Below are 18,202 nucleotides of genomic sequence, written 5' to 3'. Positions count from 1 at the left end.
CACTTCCTAGATGTGAACTTAGTGAGCATGATGCTCCTGTGACCTAGGACAAGCTCTAGTAAGGAATATGTCATCTTGAGGGCCGCCACCAAGGACCTGCTCCTGGAACTCTGTGACTGACACATGCAGAGCTTATGGGGTTCTACTCAGAAAGGGTGGCAGCTGAGTGTAAGGACAAAGAGCCTGTCTGAGAGAGCTCCTTGCTGTTCCCAGATCCTCCTGTGCCACGCCCAAAGCCCTCGGTCCTTGAATAGGCTCTCTGGCCGGAGACTGGCTGTGGAGTGAAACCAGCTCTAGACTGAGGAGCACGTGAGCCTGGGGGTGCGAGCTGGACCTCTGGGACTTCTCTGGTGCACAGTTGCATTTTCTCTGGGGTGAGTGGAAATTATAAAAAATGTGAGACTTTACATGTTAAAAATTGGGAGATTCACATAAATATCTGGATTTCTGTTTTGTGAATAATCAGATCTTGGAAGTACCTGGGCTCTATAGCCCCATGACAATAATCAGCTGACTGAAGCTGCGTCGTGGCTGTCCCCAAGTTTTCCACGTTCATTTGGGACCTGCTCTTCTCATCCGCATTACCAATACAAATCCTGAAGCCACTTGAGTTTGCAACCCTTGATATAGCTAAAAAGTTTGCTGGATACCTTTTATGTATAGAGCTCTGATGCTCTAGACTTAAGCTCCTTCAAAGACTATAGGTGGCTTTATCACTTGTTGGCTAATGCTGTAGACAGTGGCCAGGATGCTTCTGGGGGTAGGGTTGGCCTTACACTAGAGCTGGATTTCCATTGGGTTGTTCACTGGGAACCTACCCCCTCACCTCCCAACTCCTTACCACTTTTTACTCAGAATGCCATTAGCATTATAAAGGGGACACCTGTGAAAAATTGCCAATGATACTGTCAGGCTCAGCGTTCGCATTTAGAATCAAGTCAGGAAGAAGTGCCTTTGCATATGTTGGTGTTCATCTATTTTATTACATATTTTAAAAAATAACATCCTCCCTCTAACAAGCTTAGTTTGCAAATACAAACAGTAGGTGCAAATTGAAAAACAATTACATATAAATCTTTTCACTTGCAAAGGTTCGGGTGTAATTTTAAAAAGTCTCTCCTTACTGGTATGCATAAAAAAATTGCACTGCACAATCTTCAATCAAATTAAAGTGGGATTATATCAAGTGGCTGTACTAGGTCCATTCAGTTTCTTTCTAGAAATACGCTGAGTTACCCTCCTGGTAATATTCAGAGTTTCAGAGTTTTATCATTAATGGCGTTGTAAATGTGCTCAGTCATCGGCACATACATTTCTGCTTTGTCATCCAAGAAATACAAGGCATCTTTGATAACTGCAGGGTTAAAGCCCTCTTCCATGAGGGTCACTTTTCGGTGTTTAAAAGTTCCAGTGATCTCAATGGTGTCCTGAAAAACATCAAACAATCATTTGAGAGCAGGTGAAAGCAGGTTCTGTGTGATACCAAGATATCCTGTCTTCAGAACCTCCACTAGGGGGCCCTCTGTGGAGGTATTTTTCCTTCCCTTAAAGCTTGACGATCACATGTGGGGAGAGAGAGTCTGCAGACAGTGGAATACGGAGCAGAAGAGTCTGTCACTTGGTGAGCTTCCAGTATTCCTGGAATATTCTGATTAATGGTGGGGTGGGGAAAGGAATCATGTACACACAGACAACTTTTTTTTTCAGCCTGTTTGTGACACTGAAGACTTGTTTCTTCTTCAGTAAATAGGTGATGATCTGAGGATATTTCAACTTTCATGTCTCTCAACCATCACTGTAAAGCATGTCAGTGTTTTATGAACATCAACAGAAATAACCGTTTAACCTTAGCAATATCTGGTAATCTAACACTTCTTTTCTCACATCTTCAGCTACAGAATCACAGAGCTCAAGGTCCAAAAGTGAGAGTGTTAAACTAAGGGGTTAATGTTTGAGAAAGAAAAAAAAAATCTCTATCCGTGACAGTTTAGCCTTTGGTAGTTCCTACTGGCTAATGATGCCCAATTAAAGTTCACATCACAGAAAGGTGCAGGACTTCAGGGGATTTTTCCATTCTTTAAAACTGGAAACAATAAGTAAGAGGGTCGGAGCATTTCTATTTTATGTGTTTGTTATACCTCATCAAACAGACTTTGTGAGTTATTTGCTAACACTGTTGCTGAATGAACTGCCTGTGGTTTTAGGGAAAAAGGGATTAGGATTTGGTTTCAGCTAGCTATATTTTCTGGTATTTCTGCTTCCTCATTTAGCTTCCTGAAAGGGTAGTGAAAATTTGGCCGTTGTGCTCGCCATGGTAGAAGAGGAATTGTTCCCTTAGACTCAGGTGTCTCCAAGAGAGAGGATAACTGAACTTTATAACAAGGGGTCTCACCTGTATTCTTAGAAACCGGGGCCTTGCATAATTGGGCAGGTAATCGGCCACATGCTTAAAGAGTTTTCTTCCATCAAATTCATGGTCTTCCTTCATCTTGATGGAAGCCATGCCAATTCGACCCTCGTGACCTAGAGTTAAAGTGAGAAAAAATTAGGTGGGTTGTAGCTATTTATTTTATTTATGATAAAATAAATGACCTTTGCTAGGTCAAAGTACAGAGAACTGAGACAGATTTATGGCATGGGTTTCTTTTGGATAGTTGGAATTTTTATTTCAAATATATGTTGAAGTTAAATTCTAAAGTGAATTAAAGATAACAACAAAACAACAAGCTATACATTGATTGAATCTTTATTACATGCCAGGTCCTTTACTAAGTGTGCTTTATGTACTATCTTATTTAACCCTCATGACAACCTTATGAAGAGGTACAAAGGTTATCTCCATTTTACAGGTGAAGAAACTGAGGCTTAATGACATTAAAAGACTTGTTCAAAAAAAAAAAGACTTGTTCAAGTTCATGCAGCAAATACTAGGCAGGACCAGAAATGGAATTGAGGCAGGCTGGCTAAAGATCCTGTGCTTATTGACATCATCCTTCTTGGCAGCCTAGATGTAAACACCAGAATGGGAAAAAGGTTGAATTAGTGGCTAAAAAATTTTTTGGATTCTGGTGAAAAACCCTTGCTCCCCTGTCAAGGATAATTGGGCTCAGGTGGTTCTTTGGGTCGCAGGTCAGGTCTATTGTGCTTCCAGGCACAGATGTTCACCTCTGAGACATATAATCACGGTTCCTAATAGCTTTGCCTCTGCATTTCAGAGAGGCTGCAGGACAGGAGGGTGAAGGCAGATCAAGGTATGTGCCCACTGCACCCCCACCTCCCCACCTGGATGCCTTCTAGTCCAGAGAGGTTGTGCTCTCCACAGGGGAAACAGATCCTAACAGCTCTTTCTTCCCTGTGTTTAGAACAATTACTATTGTTTTCTTGTGAGGACAGTGGTAATTACATATTAATACCTCTTCTACGTGATCGGGCAGACCCAGTGGGAGTCCAGGTCCACTTCCCTGAACTACTTAACTGTAATCAGAGAGGGGGAAGGAGCCGCCCTTCGTCACCTGGGCCCCAGCTTTCAAAATCTCTCCCATGGTGGTTGTGTGTTTTCCCATGACTCTAAAGAAGTCAGAAAACAAGAGGAAAAATTATAAGAAAGGAAATGCATCCTCATTTGCTTTGCCTCATATCTGAAGGAGGGAGGCAGGGCACCATACCCTCTTTCTCTAGGGGTCCCTGGTAGCTGTCTCAAAGGTACCGGTCTCAGGAATCTTGAATGTCTCCAATGAGCTCCTTTTAGAATTAAGGCAGAGGCTGATGCAACAGAAATCTTCAGAGTCAACTGGCTCCTTGCTTCTTGCTCTGACAGAGGCAATGCCCAACCGAGAGGCAAATGGGGCTGTTGGATCTCAGGTCTCTGTCCTGACTCCCAGAGGTTGGCTGGGGCTAGTTCAGCTCCAGGGGGAAGGTTCCTGTCTGCAGCAGTTCGGGCCAGAGGTTCTCTAGAGTTGTACTATTCAATATGGTGGCCACTGGTCACATGTAGCTATTAAAATTAATTATAATTAAATAAAATGAAAAATTCAGTCCCTCAGTTGCACTAGCCACATTTCAAGTGCTCAACAACCATATGGTAGCTATTGGCTACCATGCTGGACAGTGCAGATATAGAACATTTTCAGAACACTGCAGAAAGTTCTATTGATAATATAAAGCTCTAGAGAGTAGTCTGGCAGTTCTGGTGTCATCTCTAGTCTAGGCCCAAACTTAGAAGTTTCTTCCTGGTCCAAAGCTGAGCTCTGTGAAGGCCTTATTCAGCCCTTTGGTAGTGAGAATCACCCTGGTGGACTGATGTCTTTCTCTAGATAGATCTGCCACATTTCTAGGCTGCAAGAGTGGCACTGAGAATCACAGAATCTGAAAATAGGAGAGACTGTAGGGTTCATCTCTAATCTTTCACTGCTGTAAGAATTCTCACAGGATCCCAGGTGGACAGCCAGCCTCTTTACTTATCCCAGTTGGTGGGACATTGTCTACCTCAGGAGACAGACCACTCTGTTGTTGGTCCCTCTGGCTACAGGAGAGTTCTCAGGCTAAAATTTGCTCCCTGGTCATTTCAATCCATCCGTTTTATTCTGCTCTCCAGTGCAACATAAACACAGCTGCTCCTTGTTCTACCTGACTTGTCTCCCAATCATGTGAAACCCATTAGCCTCCTCTTCTTTGTTCTATATCAATGGCTCCTAAACTTTACTGGGTGGTAGACCCATTTGGGAATTTAAAAAAGACACAAAGATTTAGTCCCAAACCCCAGATCTGGGCTTTAAAAAGTTTCCCAGATGATTCTGATGACTGGCTAAATTTTCAGAACCACTAGGCCTCCAGGCTTCTCAGACTTCAGTGTTTTTTAAAAATTGTGGTAAAACATACAATTCATTATTTTAACCATTTTAAAGTATACAGTTCAGTGGCATTTAGTACGTTCACAATGTCGTGCAACTATCACCAGTATCTAGAACATTTTCATCACTCCAAAACCAGACTTCATTTGTTTTAAGAATCACTGGAGGGCTTGTTAAAACACAGCTCCCTGGGCCCCACCCCAGAGATTCTGGTTCAGTAGTTCTGGGGTGGGCATTTTTAACATGAGAAATATTAAATTTTTAACAAGCTCCTGGGCGATGATGCTGTTGCTGGCCCAGGGACCCTACTGTCAAATGAAAAATATGCACAACGTGAGAGTTGTGAGTTAAATTTTATTTGGGGGCAAAATGAGGACTATAGCCTGGGAGACAGCATTTCAGATAGCTCTGAGAAACTGCTCCAAGGAGGGTAGGGCAGAAGGTCAGTACACATGGGGTTTTAGTGAAGGGGGAGTACATGCAACCAGGCACATATTTTTTGCAGAAGGTATCTGCTAGTCTCACGAAGGTCACTGCTAGTCACGAGGAGCAGATGTCACCATGAAGGATTTTAGTGCTTTTCTAGATATGAGAAGATGCAAGAATTGGGCTCATAAAATCTTCTCCTGAAAATATCTATCTGAAGACCTGTTCTGCCAGTTTTTCCCAGAGCACAGAGTGCCTCATTCCTGATGTCCACCTTGAACTCCTTTCAGGGCGTGTTGAAGGTCTGTAGCTGCAGCGGCTCGTAATTTGATCCTTGTAGAGGCAGGTGGCGAGTGCCAATTTGTAGGTGACACCACTTTGAAGAGCAGTGGATTAGGCCTTTCCATTCCATTTCCCATATTCTCTTACCTTCTCATACTCATTCTTTTGTATTGTTACTTTAAAAACTCCAGCATTTAGAAGGGCATGCAACATATTCCAGGTGGGGTCTGTGAGAGGCCAGCATGGTGCCATGGCTGACAACCACAATATGGGCCCTTGTGTTAATTCAGCCTGAAATCCAACATGAGAAGTATTCTGCACCCCTCAGACTCTGACCTGAGATGTGGCTACACTTCCTGTCAAGTCATTGTCACCAGGTTGGAGAGGAGCAGGCAAGAGAAAGCCTCAAATATTCTTTAAAAAATAAAAGGCCAGCACAATGTCATGTGAAACCATCATAGCTCAGGTAAAAGGGACTTTGGGATTTCCATTTTGAGTATAGATGAGAATCCCAAATACTGAGTTCTAGGGAATACCGATTCCCCTAGTACCTTATATTTGGATAGTGATTTGGAAGTTTTAATCCTCTCTGACATCTATAATTAAAATGATTTCTTTTCATGACAACCCTTATGTACGTGTCTGATAAATATACATTTAGTATTTATGTAATTAAAATGAATTAGTTTTCTCGACAATCTTAACTGCAGGATTGGTATTATCTCTAATTTAGTGATTTGCGTGAAGTCCAACAGCCAGCAGGTGTTGGAGCCAGGACCCAAAATCAGACCTCACCCTCCCCACTCTGCTGGCAGAGGCAGATCTGCAGACAGAGGCTTGGTGACAGCACTTTGTGTGATGATTCTGAAACTCAGTGGAGCAAGCTGGGGTCAGGGACTTGGTTTAAAAGAAGAGTCTGGAAAAAATCAGCTCCTTCCTGGCTTTTTTCCTCTAGCAACGGCACTTGCTCTTACTTGTGCCTCCCAGTTCAGAGGCCAAGATACCACTTCCAAGCTCTCAAGCATGATACCTCTTTTCTTGAGGCATGCCAAATGCTGCATGGACCCTGCATCGTGGAGAGATTTGGCTTGCTTGAGAGCCCAAGAACAGCTGGGGAGTGAACCACAGAGGAAGGCCAGGTTCAGATGTACTGACCTGTCTGATTTATAATGGCACATAAACCAGACATAAGCCCCTTACTCCCAGGAGGCTGGGAAAGAGTTGTTTGATTCTCCAGCTGGCAGGAGGAAGTGATGACAAACTTTGCACAGGGGTTAAAATTATATTCTGTTAGTGTAGGAGTTTTGGCATTGATTTATAATATCTTGTGCATACCTGGCACAGACACACCATAAACATTCACTTCTTGGACAAAATCAACCAGTCCTACTATGTCAGCAACTTCAGTGGTGGCCACATTTTCCCCTTTCCACCTGAAAGAAAAGGCAAGGTTAGCAGAGGTCACTGGTGGTCTGCGGTGCAGGTTGTCTGTGACAGGTGTTTCCTCCAGACCTCTGTGGGGTGGCTGCGTTTGTCTTCCTCACCTTGGCCCCCAAACTCTCCAACTTAGTCATGGGAGAGGCACCCTGCTTGAGGCATGAAAGACAAAGGCATAGACCTAAAGAATAAAATGTGGAATTTTAGCCTTGCCACATGAAATGTGATACACAGAATGATGTTCTAATGTTAAAATATGGGTTTGGCCTAAGAAAGGCACTAGAAATCAAAAATAAATCTCAATGACTTTTTGCTGTGTTTAAGTCTCTCACTTCCCTCACTCACTAACTTTGGCTGCTATTTAATTCAGTTAGTAAATGTCTATTAACTAGAATTTCATACTTGTTTTTCAGGGTCTTATGGCAATGAAAAAGCTTTTAATAAGAAAGAAAATATCATACTCTATTTGTAGGGAGAATAATGTTAGTGCCCAATCAGGTGCTACTTTTTCTTTGAATAAAGAGTTAAATTTTGTCTTACATTTAAAAATTCTTTAGATCTCCCAGAAGTATCTTTTTTAGTAACATGAAGGTGGCATAACATAATGATATAGATCCAGAGTCATGGGATATTAGAGATGGAAGGAACCGTAAGGATCATTGGGACCCTCATTTCATGGGTGAAGGAACTGAGGTACAGAAAGATTACCTGCCTGATAACACAGCTGCTCAGGGGTAAAGAGGAAGCCTGGGAGCTGAGTTCTTCTCATTCATATCCATGCTCTTTCTACTACAGACAGACAACTTCCATCTCTTCCTCATTCATTCATGCAAAAAGTAATCACTGTACTAGGTGCTGGGGGGTGAACAAGCAGACACAGGGTCTGGCCTGAGGGAGTTTATACGGGAAGGAAGCTGGTTAAACAGAAGTGTCATGAAGCTGGAGGACCATGCTGTTGCTGAGAATTAATTTCATGGTCTATTACGATGACTTTCAAACTCCACTGTGCTGACTTGTGGGCTCTGTGGGAAACCATCTGGTTGGGAATGGAGAGTGGGAGGGACAGGAGCAGATGGGGCTCAGAACCCTCACCTCCTCTTCAACTAGATCAGCTTCACATTAATTTGCATTTGATTTTATCTGAGAAAAAGCCTCATGATTGGAAACAGTATGAAAATCCCTGGCTGACCTGAGTGACTGGTAATAATTGAGGATAAATGGGAGGAATTGGATGGACTAAGTTATTTAGGTGCCCAAAATCAGACACAGGTTTTCTCTCCTAGTTTCATCTGGTGTTGCTCAACCAAGATAACTATGCATTGCAGAGTGATACCCCGTGTATTTTGCGCCTTGTTTTCTGGGAATACAGGAGGTTGAATTGACACACCAAAGAGACAGAAGGAAATGGAGTACCATAACCAAAGTGGAATGCGACTCTAATTTAGGAGTAAGCCAAACTGTGCATGTGTTTGTTTTTGGCTCAATAATTCAGAGAAACCAACCGGAATGTATCTCCAACTCTGTCGTGGAAGTAGATAAAATTTTCGTGGTCCATCATTAAGAGATCTCCACTGTTGAAATAGAGGTCTCCTTTCTTAAAGACATCTCTCAGTTTTTTCTTCTCTGTCTGAGACTTTCCTCCAGCATAGCCACTAAATGGTGTGAGTTGTGTGATTCTGCAAACCAGGAGTCCGACTTCACCTAAGACAGAAGAAAGTAAATTGTTATTTTATGTACTAGCAGTAGGCAACTTTTAGTATTAACCTTCTTTTAAAACTGATGCCATACAACCCAGTGGCAACAAGCTGGCTGCAGGAAGTCATTTTACATGCATGTGTACATGTATTTCCATGTATATCATATACACACATATATACACCATGCACACACACACAGAGTACATTATTCTCTATGGCCACACATTTGTAATTCTTTTAATACTAATCTTTCACTGAATAATGATTTACACACACAATTAGACAAACGCATAGTAGTTTAAGCTTAAAGGAAAGGCCCGCTAAAGCTAACCGTAGTTTTGCAACCATAATTACATATCCGCTTCTGCAAAATGCTTACCTCATAATCAAGAAATTATTAAGCTAGCTTTCAAATTATAGTTATATTACGTGTAGTGATAAATTACTATCTTTTGGAATTTATTTCCAAGAGTACGAAAATAAACCTCTTTTTTTCCCCCACTCTGATGAATTTTACCATGTGTTCATTTTAGCTGTGATATGTTAGTTCTTAAGAGTCACTTGGTTAAGGTAAGAAAAGGCACAGGTTAATTGAACAAAAATCCACTGTACCTTTGGGAACTTTGATGCAATATCCATTTCCATCTCGAACGGGTTCATCTTTCTCCACATCATATTTAATCAGCTCATAAGTTATGACTTTCTAGCAAAATTAAAATGGATCATTCTGAGCACATATTCTTTCACAACTTATTCTTTTTTATTGTGGCATAGCATACATAAAGCATACAAAGTGCACATATTTAAGTGTACAGCTTGATGAATTTTTGCATATGCATACCCTTATGTAACTACTGCCCAGATCAAGATACTAAATGTTTTCATTACCGTTAGAAGTTTCCTCCTGCCCCTTTCTGTCAAGTCACTATTCTGACTTTTACTGCCATCAAGTAGTCTTAAGCATCAAATAAGTGAAATAAATATATGCCTTAGTATCTGCTGCTTTCACTCAGCATAATGTCTGTGATATCCATCCCTCCCTGTTGGTGTTTGTGTCAGTGGTGTACTTTTTATTGCCATGCAACTTTCCTTGTATGACTATACCACAATTTATTTATCTCTTCTCCTGTTAATGGACATTTGGATGTTTCTAGTTTTAGACTATTAAATATAAAGCTGTTATGAACATTCTCATGCATGTGTTTTGGTGGACACATCACATGTGGGCTTTTAAAATCTTGTTTAGGGGAGACCTTCAAGATGGCGGAGGAGTGAGATGTGGAGATCGCCTTCCTCCCCACAAATACATCAGAAATACATCTACACGTGGAACTGCTCCTACAGAACACCTACTGAATGCTGGTAGAAGACCTCAGACTTCCCAAAAGGTAAGAAACTCCCCACGTACACAGGTAGGGCAAAAGAAAAAAGAATAACCAGAGACAAAAGGATATGGATGGAACCTGCACCAGTGGTAGGGAGCTGTGAAGGAGGAAAGGTTTCCACACACTAGAAGCCCCTTTGCGGGCCGAGACTGTGGATTGCGCAGGGGGGAAGCTTTGGAGCCGCAGAGGAGAGCGCAGTCACAGGGTGCGGAAGGCAAAGTGGAGAGATTCCCGCACAGAGGATAGGTGCCGACCGGCACTCAGCAGCCCGAGAGGCTTGTCTGCTCACACGCCGGGGCGGGTGGGGGCTGGGATCTGAGGCTCGGGCTTCGGTCGGAGTGCAGGGAGAGGACTGGCGGCGTGAACACAGCCTGAAGGGGTTAGTGCGCCACGGCTAGCCGGGAGGGAGTCTGGGAAAAAGTCTGGACCTGCCTAAGAGGCAAGAGACCATTGTTTCGGGGTGCGCGAGGAGAGGGGATTCAGAGCACCGCCTAAATGAGCTCCAGAGACGGGCGCGAGCCGCGGCTATCAGCGCGGACCCCGGAGACGGGCATGAGACGCTAAGGCCTCTGCTGCCGCCACCAAGAAGCCTGTGTGCAAGCACAGGTCACTCTCCACACCTCCGCTCCTGGAAGCCTGTGCAGTCCGCCACTGCCAGGGTCCCGTGATCCAGGGACAACCTCCCGGGGACAACACACGGCGCGCCTCAGGCTGGTGCAACGTCATGCCGGCCTCTGCCGCTGCAGGCTCACCCTGCCTCCGTACCCCTCCCTCCCCCTGGCCTGAGTGAGCCAGAGCCCCTGAATCAGCTGCTCCTTTAACCCCATCCTGTCTGAGCAAAGAACAGACGCCCTCAGGCGAGCTACATGCAGAGGTGGGGCCAAATCCAAAGCTGAACCCCAGGAGCTGTGCGAACAAAGAAGAGAAAGGGAAATCCCTCCCAGCAGCCTCAGGAGCCGCGGATTAAATCTCCACAATCAACTTGATGTACCCTGCATCTGTGGAACACCTGAATAGACAAATAATCATCTTAAATTGAGGCAGTGGACTTTGGGAGCAATGATATATATATTTTATTCCTTTTTCTCTTTTTGTGAGTGTGTATGGGTATGCTTCTTTCTGTAATTTTGTCTGTATAGCTTTGCTTTTACCATTTGTCCTAGGGTTCTGTCCGCTTTTTTTCTTGTTGTTCTTTCTTTAACTACAGTTAGTTTTTAGAGCTTGTTATCATTGGTGGATTTAGTTTTTGGTTTGGTTGCTCTCTTCTTTCTTTCCTTTTTTATTACTTTTTATTTTTTTGTTTTTAGTAATTATTTTTAATTTTAATAACTTTCTTTTATTTTATTATTTTCTTTCTTTTTTTCTCCCTGTTCTTCTGAGCCATGTGGCTGATAGGGTCTTGGTGCTCTGGCCAGGTGTCAGGCCTGTGCCTCTGAGGTGGGAGAGCCGAGTTCAGGACATTGGTTCGCTAGAGACCTCCCAGCCCCTCATAATATCAATTGATGAGAGGTCTCTCAGAGATATCTGTCTCAACGCTAAGACCCACCTCCACTGAATGACCAGCAAGCTCCAGTGCTGGACAACCCATGCGAAACAACTAGCAAGACAGGAACACAACCCCACCCATTAGCAGAGAGGCTGCCTAAAATCATAATAAGGTCACAGACACCCCAAAACACACCACCGATTGTGGTCCTGCCCACCAGAAAGACAAGATCCAGCCTCATTTACCAGAATACAGGCACCAGTCCCCTCCACCAGGAAGGCTACACAACACACTAAACAAACCTAACCCACTGGGGCAGACACCAGAAACAATGGGAAGGACAAACCTGCAGCCTGTGAAAAGGAGACCACAAACACAGTAAGTTAAGCAAAATGAGAAGACAGAGAAATACGCAGCAGATGCAGGAGCAAGGTAAAAACCCACCAGACCTAACAAATGAGGAAGAAATAGGCAGCCTACCTGAAAAAGAATTCAGAGTCATGATAGTAAACATGATCCAAAATCTTGGAAATAGAATGGAGAAAATACAAGAAACGTTTAAAAATGACCTAGAAGAAGTAAAGAGCAAACAAACAATGATGAACAACACAATAAATGAAATTAAAAATTCTCTAGAAGGAATCAATAGCAGAATAACTGAGGCAGAAGAACGGAGAAGTGACCTGGAAGATAAAATAGTGGAAATAATTACTGCAGGGCAGAATAAAGAAAAAAGAATGAAAAGAATTGAAAACAGTCTCAGAGACCTCTGGGACAACATTAAACACACCAACATTTGAATTATAGGGGTCCCAGAAGAAGAGAAAAAGAAAGGGACTGAGAAATATTTGAAGGGATTATACTTGAAAACTTCCCTAATATGAGAAAGGAAATAGCCACCCAAGTCCAGGAAGCACAGAGAGTCCCATACAGGATAAATCCAAGGAGAAACACGCCAAGACACATATCAATCAAACTATCAAAAATTAAATACAAAGAAAAAATATTAAAAGCAGCAAGGGAAAAACAACAAATAACATACAAGGGAATACCCATAAGGTTAACAGCTGATCTTTCAGCAGAAACTCTGCAAGCCAGAAGACAGTGGCAGAACATATTTAAAGTGATGAAAGGGAAAAGCCTACAACCAAGATTACTCTCCCTAGCAAGGGTCTCATTCAGATTCAACAGAGAAATTAAAATCTTTACATACAAGCAAAAGCTAAGAGAATTCAGCACCACCAAACCAGCTCTTCAACAAATGCTAAAGGAACTTCCTGAGGCAGGAAACACAAGAGAAGGAAAAGACCTATAATAAAAAACCCAAAACAATTAAAATGGTAATAGGGACATACATATCGATAATTACCTTACGTGTAAATGGATTAAATGTTCTAACCAAAAGACATAGACTGGCTGAATGGATACAAAAACAAGACCCGTATATATGCTGTCTACAAGAGACCCACTTCAGACCTAAGAACACAAACAGACTGAAAGTGAGGGGATGGAAAAAGATATTCCATGCAAATGGAAATCAAAAGAAAACTGGAGTAGCAATTTTCATATCAGACAAAATAGACTTTTAAACAAAGACTATTAGAAGAGACAAAGAAGGACACTACATAATGATCAAGGGATCAATCCAAGAAGAAGATATAACAATTGTAAATATTTATGCACCCAACATAGGAGCACCTCAATACATAAGGCAAATACTAACAGCCATAAAAGGGGAAATCGATGGTAACACAATCTGTAGGGGACTTTAACACCCCACTTGCACCAATGGACAGATCATTCAAAATAAAAATAAATAAGGAAACACAAGCGTTAAATGATACATTAAACAAGATGGGCTTAATTGATATTTATATGACATTCCATCCAAAAACAACAGAATACACTTTCTTCTCAAGTGCTCATGGAACATTCTCCAGGATTGATCTTATCTTGGGTCACAAATCAAGCCTTGGTAAATTTAAAAAAATCGAAATTGTATCAAGTATCTTTTCCAACCACAATGCTAGAGACTAGATATCAATTATAGGAAAAATTCTGTAAAAAATAGAAATACATGGAGGCTAAACAATACACCACTTAATAACCAAGAGATCACTGATGAAATTAAAGAGGAAAACAAAAAATACCTAAAAACAAATGACAATGAAAACACGATGACACAAAACCTATGGGATGCAGCAAAAGCAGTTCTAAGAAGGAAGTTTATAGCAATCCAATCCTACCTCAAGAAACATCTCAAATAAACAACCTAACCTTACACCTAAAGCAATTAGAGAAAGAAGAGCAAAAAACCCCCAAAGTTAGCAGAAGGAAATAAATCATAAAGATCAGATCAGAAATAAATGAAAAAGAAATGAAGACAATGATAGCAAATAAAACTAAAAGCTGGTTCTTTGAGAAGGTAAACAAAATTGATAAAGCATTAGCCAGACTCATCAAGAAAAAAAGGGAGAAGACTCAAATCAATCGAATTAGAAAAGAAAAAAGAAGAAGTAACAACTGACACTGCAGAAATACAAAGGATCATGAGCGATTACTACAAGCAACTCTATGCCAATAAAATGGATGACCTGGAAGAAATGGACAAATTCTTAGAAAAGCACAACCATCCGAGACGGAACCAGGAAGAAATAGAAAATATAAGCAGACCAATCACAAGCACTGAAATTGAAACTGTGATTAAAAATCTTCCAACAAACAAAAGCTCAGGACCAGATGGCTTCACAGGAGAATTCTATCAAACATTTAGAGAAGAGCTAACACCTTTCCTTCTCAAACTCATCCAAGATATAGCAGATGGAGGAACACTCCCAAGCTCATTCTATGAGGCCACCATCACCCTGATACCAAAACCAGACAAAGATGTCACAAAGAAAGAAAATTACAGGCCAATATCACTGATGAACATAGATGCAAAAATCCTGAACAAAATACTAGGAAACAGAATTCAACAGCACATTAAAAGGGTCATACACTATGATCAAGTGGGGTTTATCCCAGGAATGCAAGGATTCTTCAATATATGCAAATCAATCAGTCTGATACTCCAGATTAACAAATTGAAGGATAAAAATCATATGATCATCTCAATAGATGCAGAAAAAGCTTTTGACAAAATTCAACCCCCGTTTATGATAAAAACTCTCCAGAAAGTAGGCATAGAGGGAACTTTCCTCAACATAATAAAGGCCATATATGACAAACCCACAGCCAACATCAATCTCAATGGTGAAAAACTAAGACCATTTCTGCTAAGATTAGGAACAAGACAAGGTTGCCCACTCTCACCACTCTTATTCAACATAGTTTTGGAAGTTTTAGCCACAGCAATCAGAGAAGAAAAAAATAAAAGGAATCCAAATCAGAAAAGAAGAAGTAAAACTGTCACTGTTTGCAGATGACGTGATACTATACATAGAAAATCCTAAAGATGCAACCAGAAAACTACCAGAGCTAATCAATGAATTTGGTAAAGTAGCAGGATACAAAATTAATGCACAGAAATCTCTGGCATTCCTATACACTAATGATGAACAATCTGAAAGAGAAATTAAGAAAACACTCCTATTTACCGTTGCAACAAAAAGAATACAATAGCTGGGAATAAACCTACCTAAGGAGACAAAAGACCTGTATGCAGAAAATTATAAGACACGGATGAAAGAAATTAAAGATGATACAAACAGACGGAGAGATATATTATGTTCTTGGATTGGAAGATTCATCATTGTGGAAATGACTATACTACCCAAAGTAGTCTACAGATTCAATGCAATCCCTATCAAATTACAAATGGTATTTTTCACAGAACTAGAGCAAAAACTTTCACAATTTGTATGGAAACACAAAAGACCCTGAATAGTCAAAGCATCTTGAGAAAGAAAAACGGAGCTGGACAAATCAGGCTCCTGGACTTCAGATTATACTACAAAGCTAAAGTAATCAAGACAATATGGTACTGGCACAAAAACAGAAATATAGATCAATGGAACAGGATTGAAGGCCCAGAGATAAACTCACGAACATATGGTCACCTTATTTTTGACAAAGGAGGCAAGAGTATACAATGGAGAAATGACAGCCTCTTCAATAAGTGGTGCTGGGAAAACTGGATAGCTACATGTAAAAGAATGAAATTAGAACACTCCCTAACACCATACACAAAAATAAACTCAAAATGGATTAAAGACCTAAATGTAAGGCCAAACACTATAAAACTCTTAGAGGAAAAGATAGGCAGAACACTCTGACAACAATCACAGCAAGATCCTTTTTGACCCACCTCCTAGAGAAATGGAAATAAAAACAAAAATAAACAAATGGGACCTAATGAAACTTAAAAGCTTTTGCACTTCAAAGGAAACATAAACAAGGTGAAAAGACAACACTCAGAATGGGAGAAAATATTTGCAAATGAAGCAACTGACAAAAGATTAATCTCAATAATTTACAAGCAGCTCATGCAGCTCAATATCAGAAAAACAAACAACCCAATCCAAAAATGGGCAGAAAACCTAAATAAACATTTCTCTAAAGAAGATATACAGATTGCCAACAAACACATGAAAGGATGCTCAACATCACTAATCATTAGAAAAATGCAAATCAAAAGTGCAATGAGGTATCACCTCACACCAGTCAGAATGGCCATCATTAAAACATCTACCAACAATAAATGCTGGAGAGGGTGTGGAGAAAAGGGAACCCTCTTGCACTGTTCATGGTAAATTGATACAGCCAATGGAGGTTCCTTAAAAAACTAAAAATAGAACTACCATACGACCCAGCAATCCCACTACTGGGCATATACCCTGAGAAAACCATAATTCAAAAACAGTCATGTATCACAATGTTCATTGCAGCTCTATTTACAATAGCCAGCACATGGAAGCAACCTAAGTGTCCATCAACAGATGAATGGATAAAGAAGATGTGGCACATATATACAATGGAATATTACTCAGCCATAAAAAGAAACAAAATTGAGTTATTTCTAGTGAGGTGGATGTACCTAGAGTCTGTCATGCAGAGTGAAGTAAGTCAGAAAGAGAAAAACAAATACCATATGCTAACATATATGGAATCTAAAAAAGAAAAAAGAAATGGTCATGAAGAACCTAGTGGCATGACGGGAATAAAGACGCAGACCTACTAGAGAATGGACTTGAGGACACTGGAGGGGGAAGGGTAAGCTGGGACAAAGTGAGAGAGTGGTAGTGTATATATGGACATATATATACTACCAAATGTAAAATAGATAGCTAGTGGGAAGCAGTCACATAGCACAGGGAGATCAGCTCAGTGCTTTGTGACCAGCTTGAAGGGTGGGATCGGGAGGGTGGGATAGAGGGAGACGCAGGAGGGAAGAGATATGGGGATATATGTTTATGTATAACTGATTCACTTTGTTATAAAGCAGAAACTAACACACCATTGTAAAGCAATTATACTCCAATAAAAATGTTATAAAAAAAATCTTGTTTAACCTTAATCCACTACTGTTAGATGTTTCGCATTCCAGGGACATGTTCTCCAATACATTTAAGATTCAATGATATAATGGTATACTTTGTTTCATGCCCATGGCTATAAAATTATTAAAACTCCACCATATTTCATGTTACTATAATTCAAGGGCATAAGAATTTAAATTTAATTCAGTAAGAGCAATAAGTATACTATTTTCTATATTGGCAGCAAAATACAAATGTGACAGTGTTTAGGTTTAATTATTAACCGTGATTACTATGTCCATTTCAAATTTGTATTCAAATCTGTATGATAAATTAACCAATCATATGCTTTGGTAGTAGCAGTTAACCATTAGAAACCAAATAGCATTCATAGTCAACAAATGTAGATCTTGTTTATTTGCAAGAATGTGAAGAAAATTTGCGGTGGTAAGTAATGCTTTTTTCCTTATCAAATGCAGGGTCATCGTCTTCCTTTTTTTCTAGTTAAAATATATGGTTTTGTTTAAAGTAGAAAAACTGACAATAAAACATGGCAATCAATGGATGAGAAGCAAAGAACTAGTAATATACAGCATCAATTTCTCGGGTCCTCAGGTTTAGTTTGAAATGAAAGTTTCCCTGCAACTTACGTTTTCTGAGGGTTAGTAGTGACAACATAGATAGCTTGCACCAGGCGTCAGCTCAGCTTTCTGCCCTCTCTTGTTGTGAACTGCATTTAGCCTGGTTATCCAAGGTTTGGGCTGGTTCAGGATGCTAACTAGAGAAGATTAACCCTCTCAGCAGCGATTCCAGTGGGGAGTAGGAAATTGATTCTCAGTCTGTAGTAGTGCTGCCCAGTAGAATTTTCTGTGATGATGGAAATGTCCTATAACTGTACTACTCAACGTGGTTATCACTAAGCACATGTGGCTACTGAGCACTTGAAATGTGGCTAGGGTGAATGAAGAACTGATTAAAAGTTTACATAATTTAAATAGCTACATGTAGCTAGTGGCTACTGTATTGGATGGCGCAGGTGTGGAGCACAGTGGAGGGACAGGTGTAGTGTAGGTTTAGCTGTTGTTAGAGAGGTTCCTTGGACTTGGGAATGCCTGGAGATCAGGCCAGAATACAAGGAATGGAACAGTAATAAACTTTACAA

General features: G+C 40.8%; 1 protein-coding gene across 1 annotated transcript in view; it reads right to left on the bottom strand.

Moving 5' to 3' along the window:
- Positions 1-963: 963 nt before the first annotated feature.
- SLC27A2 (solute carrier family 27 member 2) overlaps positions 964-18,202 on the bottom strand; it is a 55,522-nt gene continuing 38,283 nt past the window's right edge. The window contains exons 6-10 of the mRNA XM_067746843.1: positions 9,305-9,395; positions 8,498-8,696; positions 6,894-6,991; positions 2,393-2,523; positions 964-1,427 (exon numbers count right to left, since the gene is read on the bottom strand). Of these exons, the coding sequence (XP_067602944.1) occupies positions 1,251-1,427; positions 2,393-2,523; positions 6,894-6,991; positions 8,498-8,696; positions 9,305-9,395 (696 nt within the window). The 3' untranslated portion in view covers positions 964-1,250. The remainder of the gene's footprint in view (positions 1,428-2,392; positions 2,524-6,893; positions 6,992-8,497; positions 8,697-9,304; positions 9,396-18,202) is intronic.

This window comes from Pseudorca crassidens, chromosome 1, assembly GCF_039906515.1.
Source record: "Pseudorca crassidens isolate mPseCra1 chromosome 1, mPseCra1.hap1, whole genome shotgun sequence".
In the NCBI taxonomy this organism is placed as follows: domain Eukaryota; kingdom Metazoa; phylum Chordata; class Mammalia; order Artiodactyla; family Delphinidae; genus Pseudorca; species Pseudorca crassidens.
The sequence above is the reverse complement of the archived record's forward strand: the minus strand, read 5'-3'. Positions and strand labels throughout refer to the sequence as shown.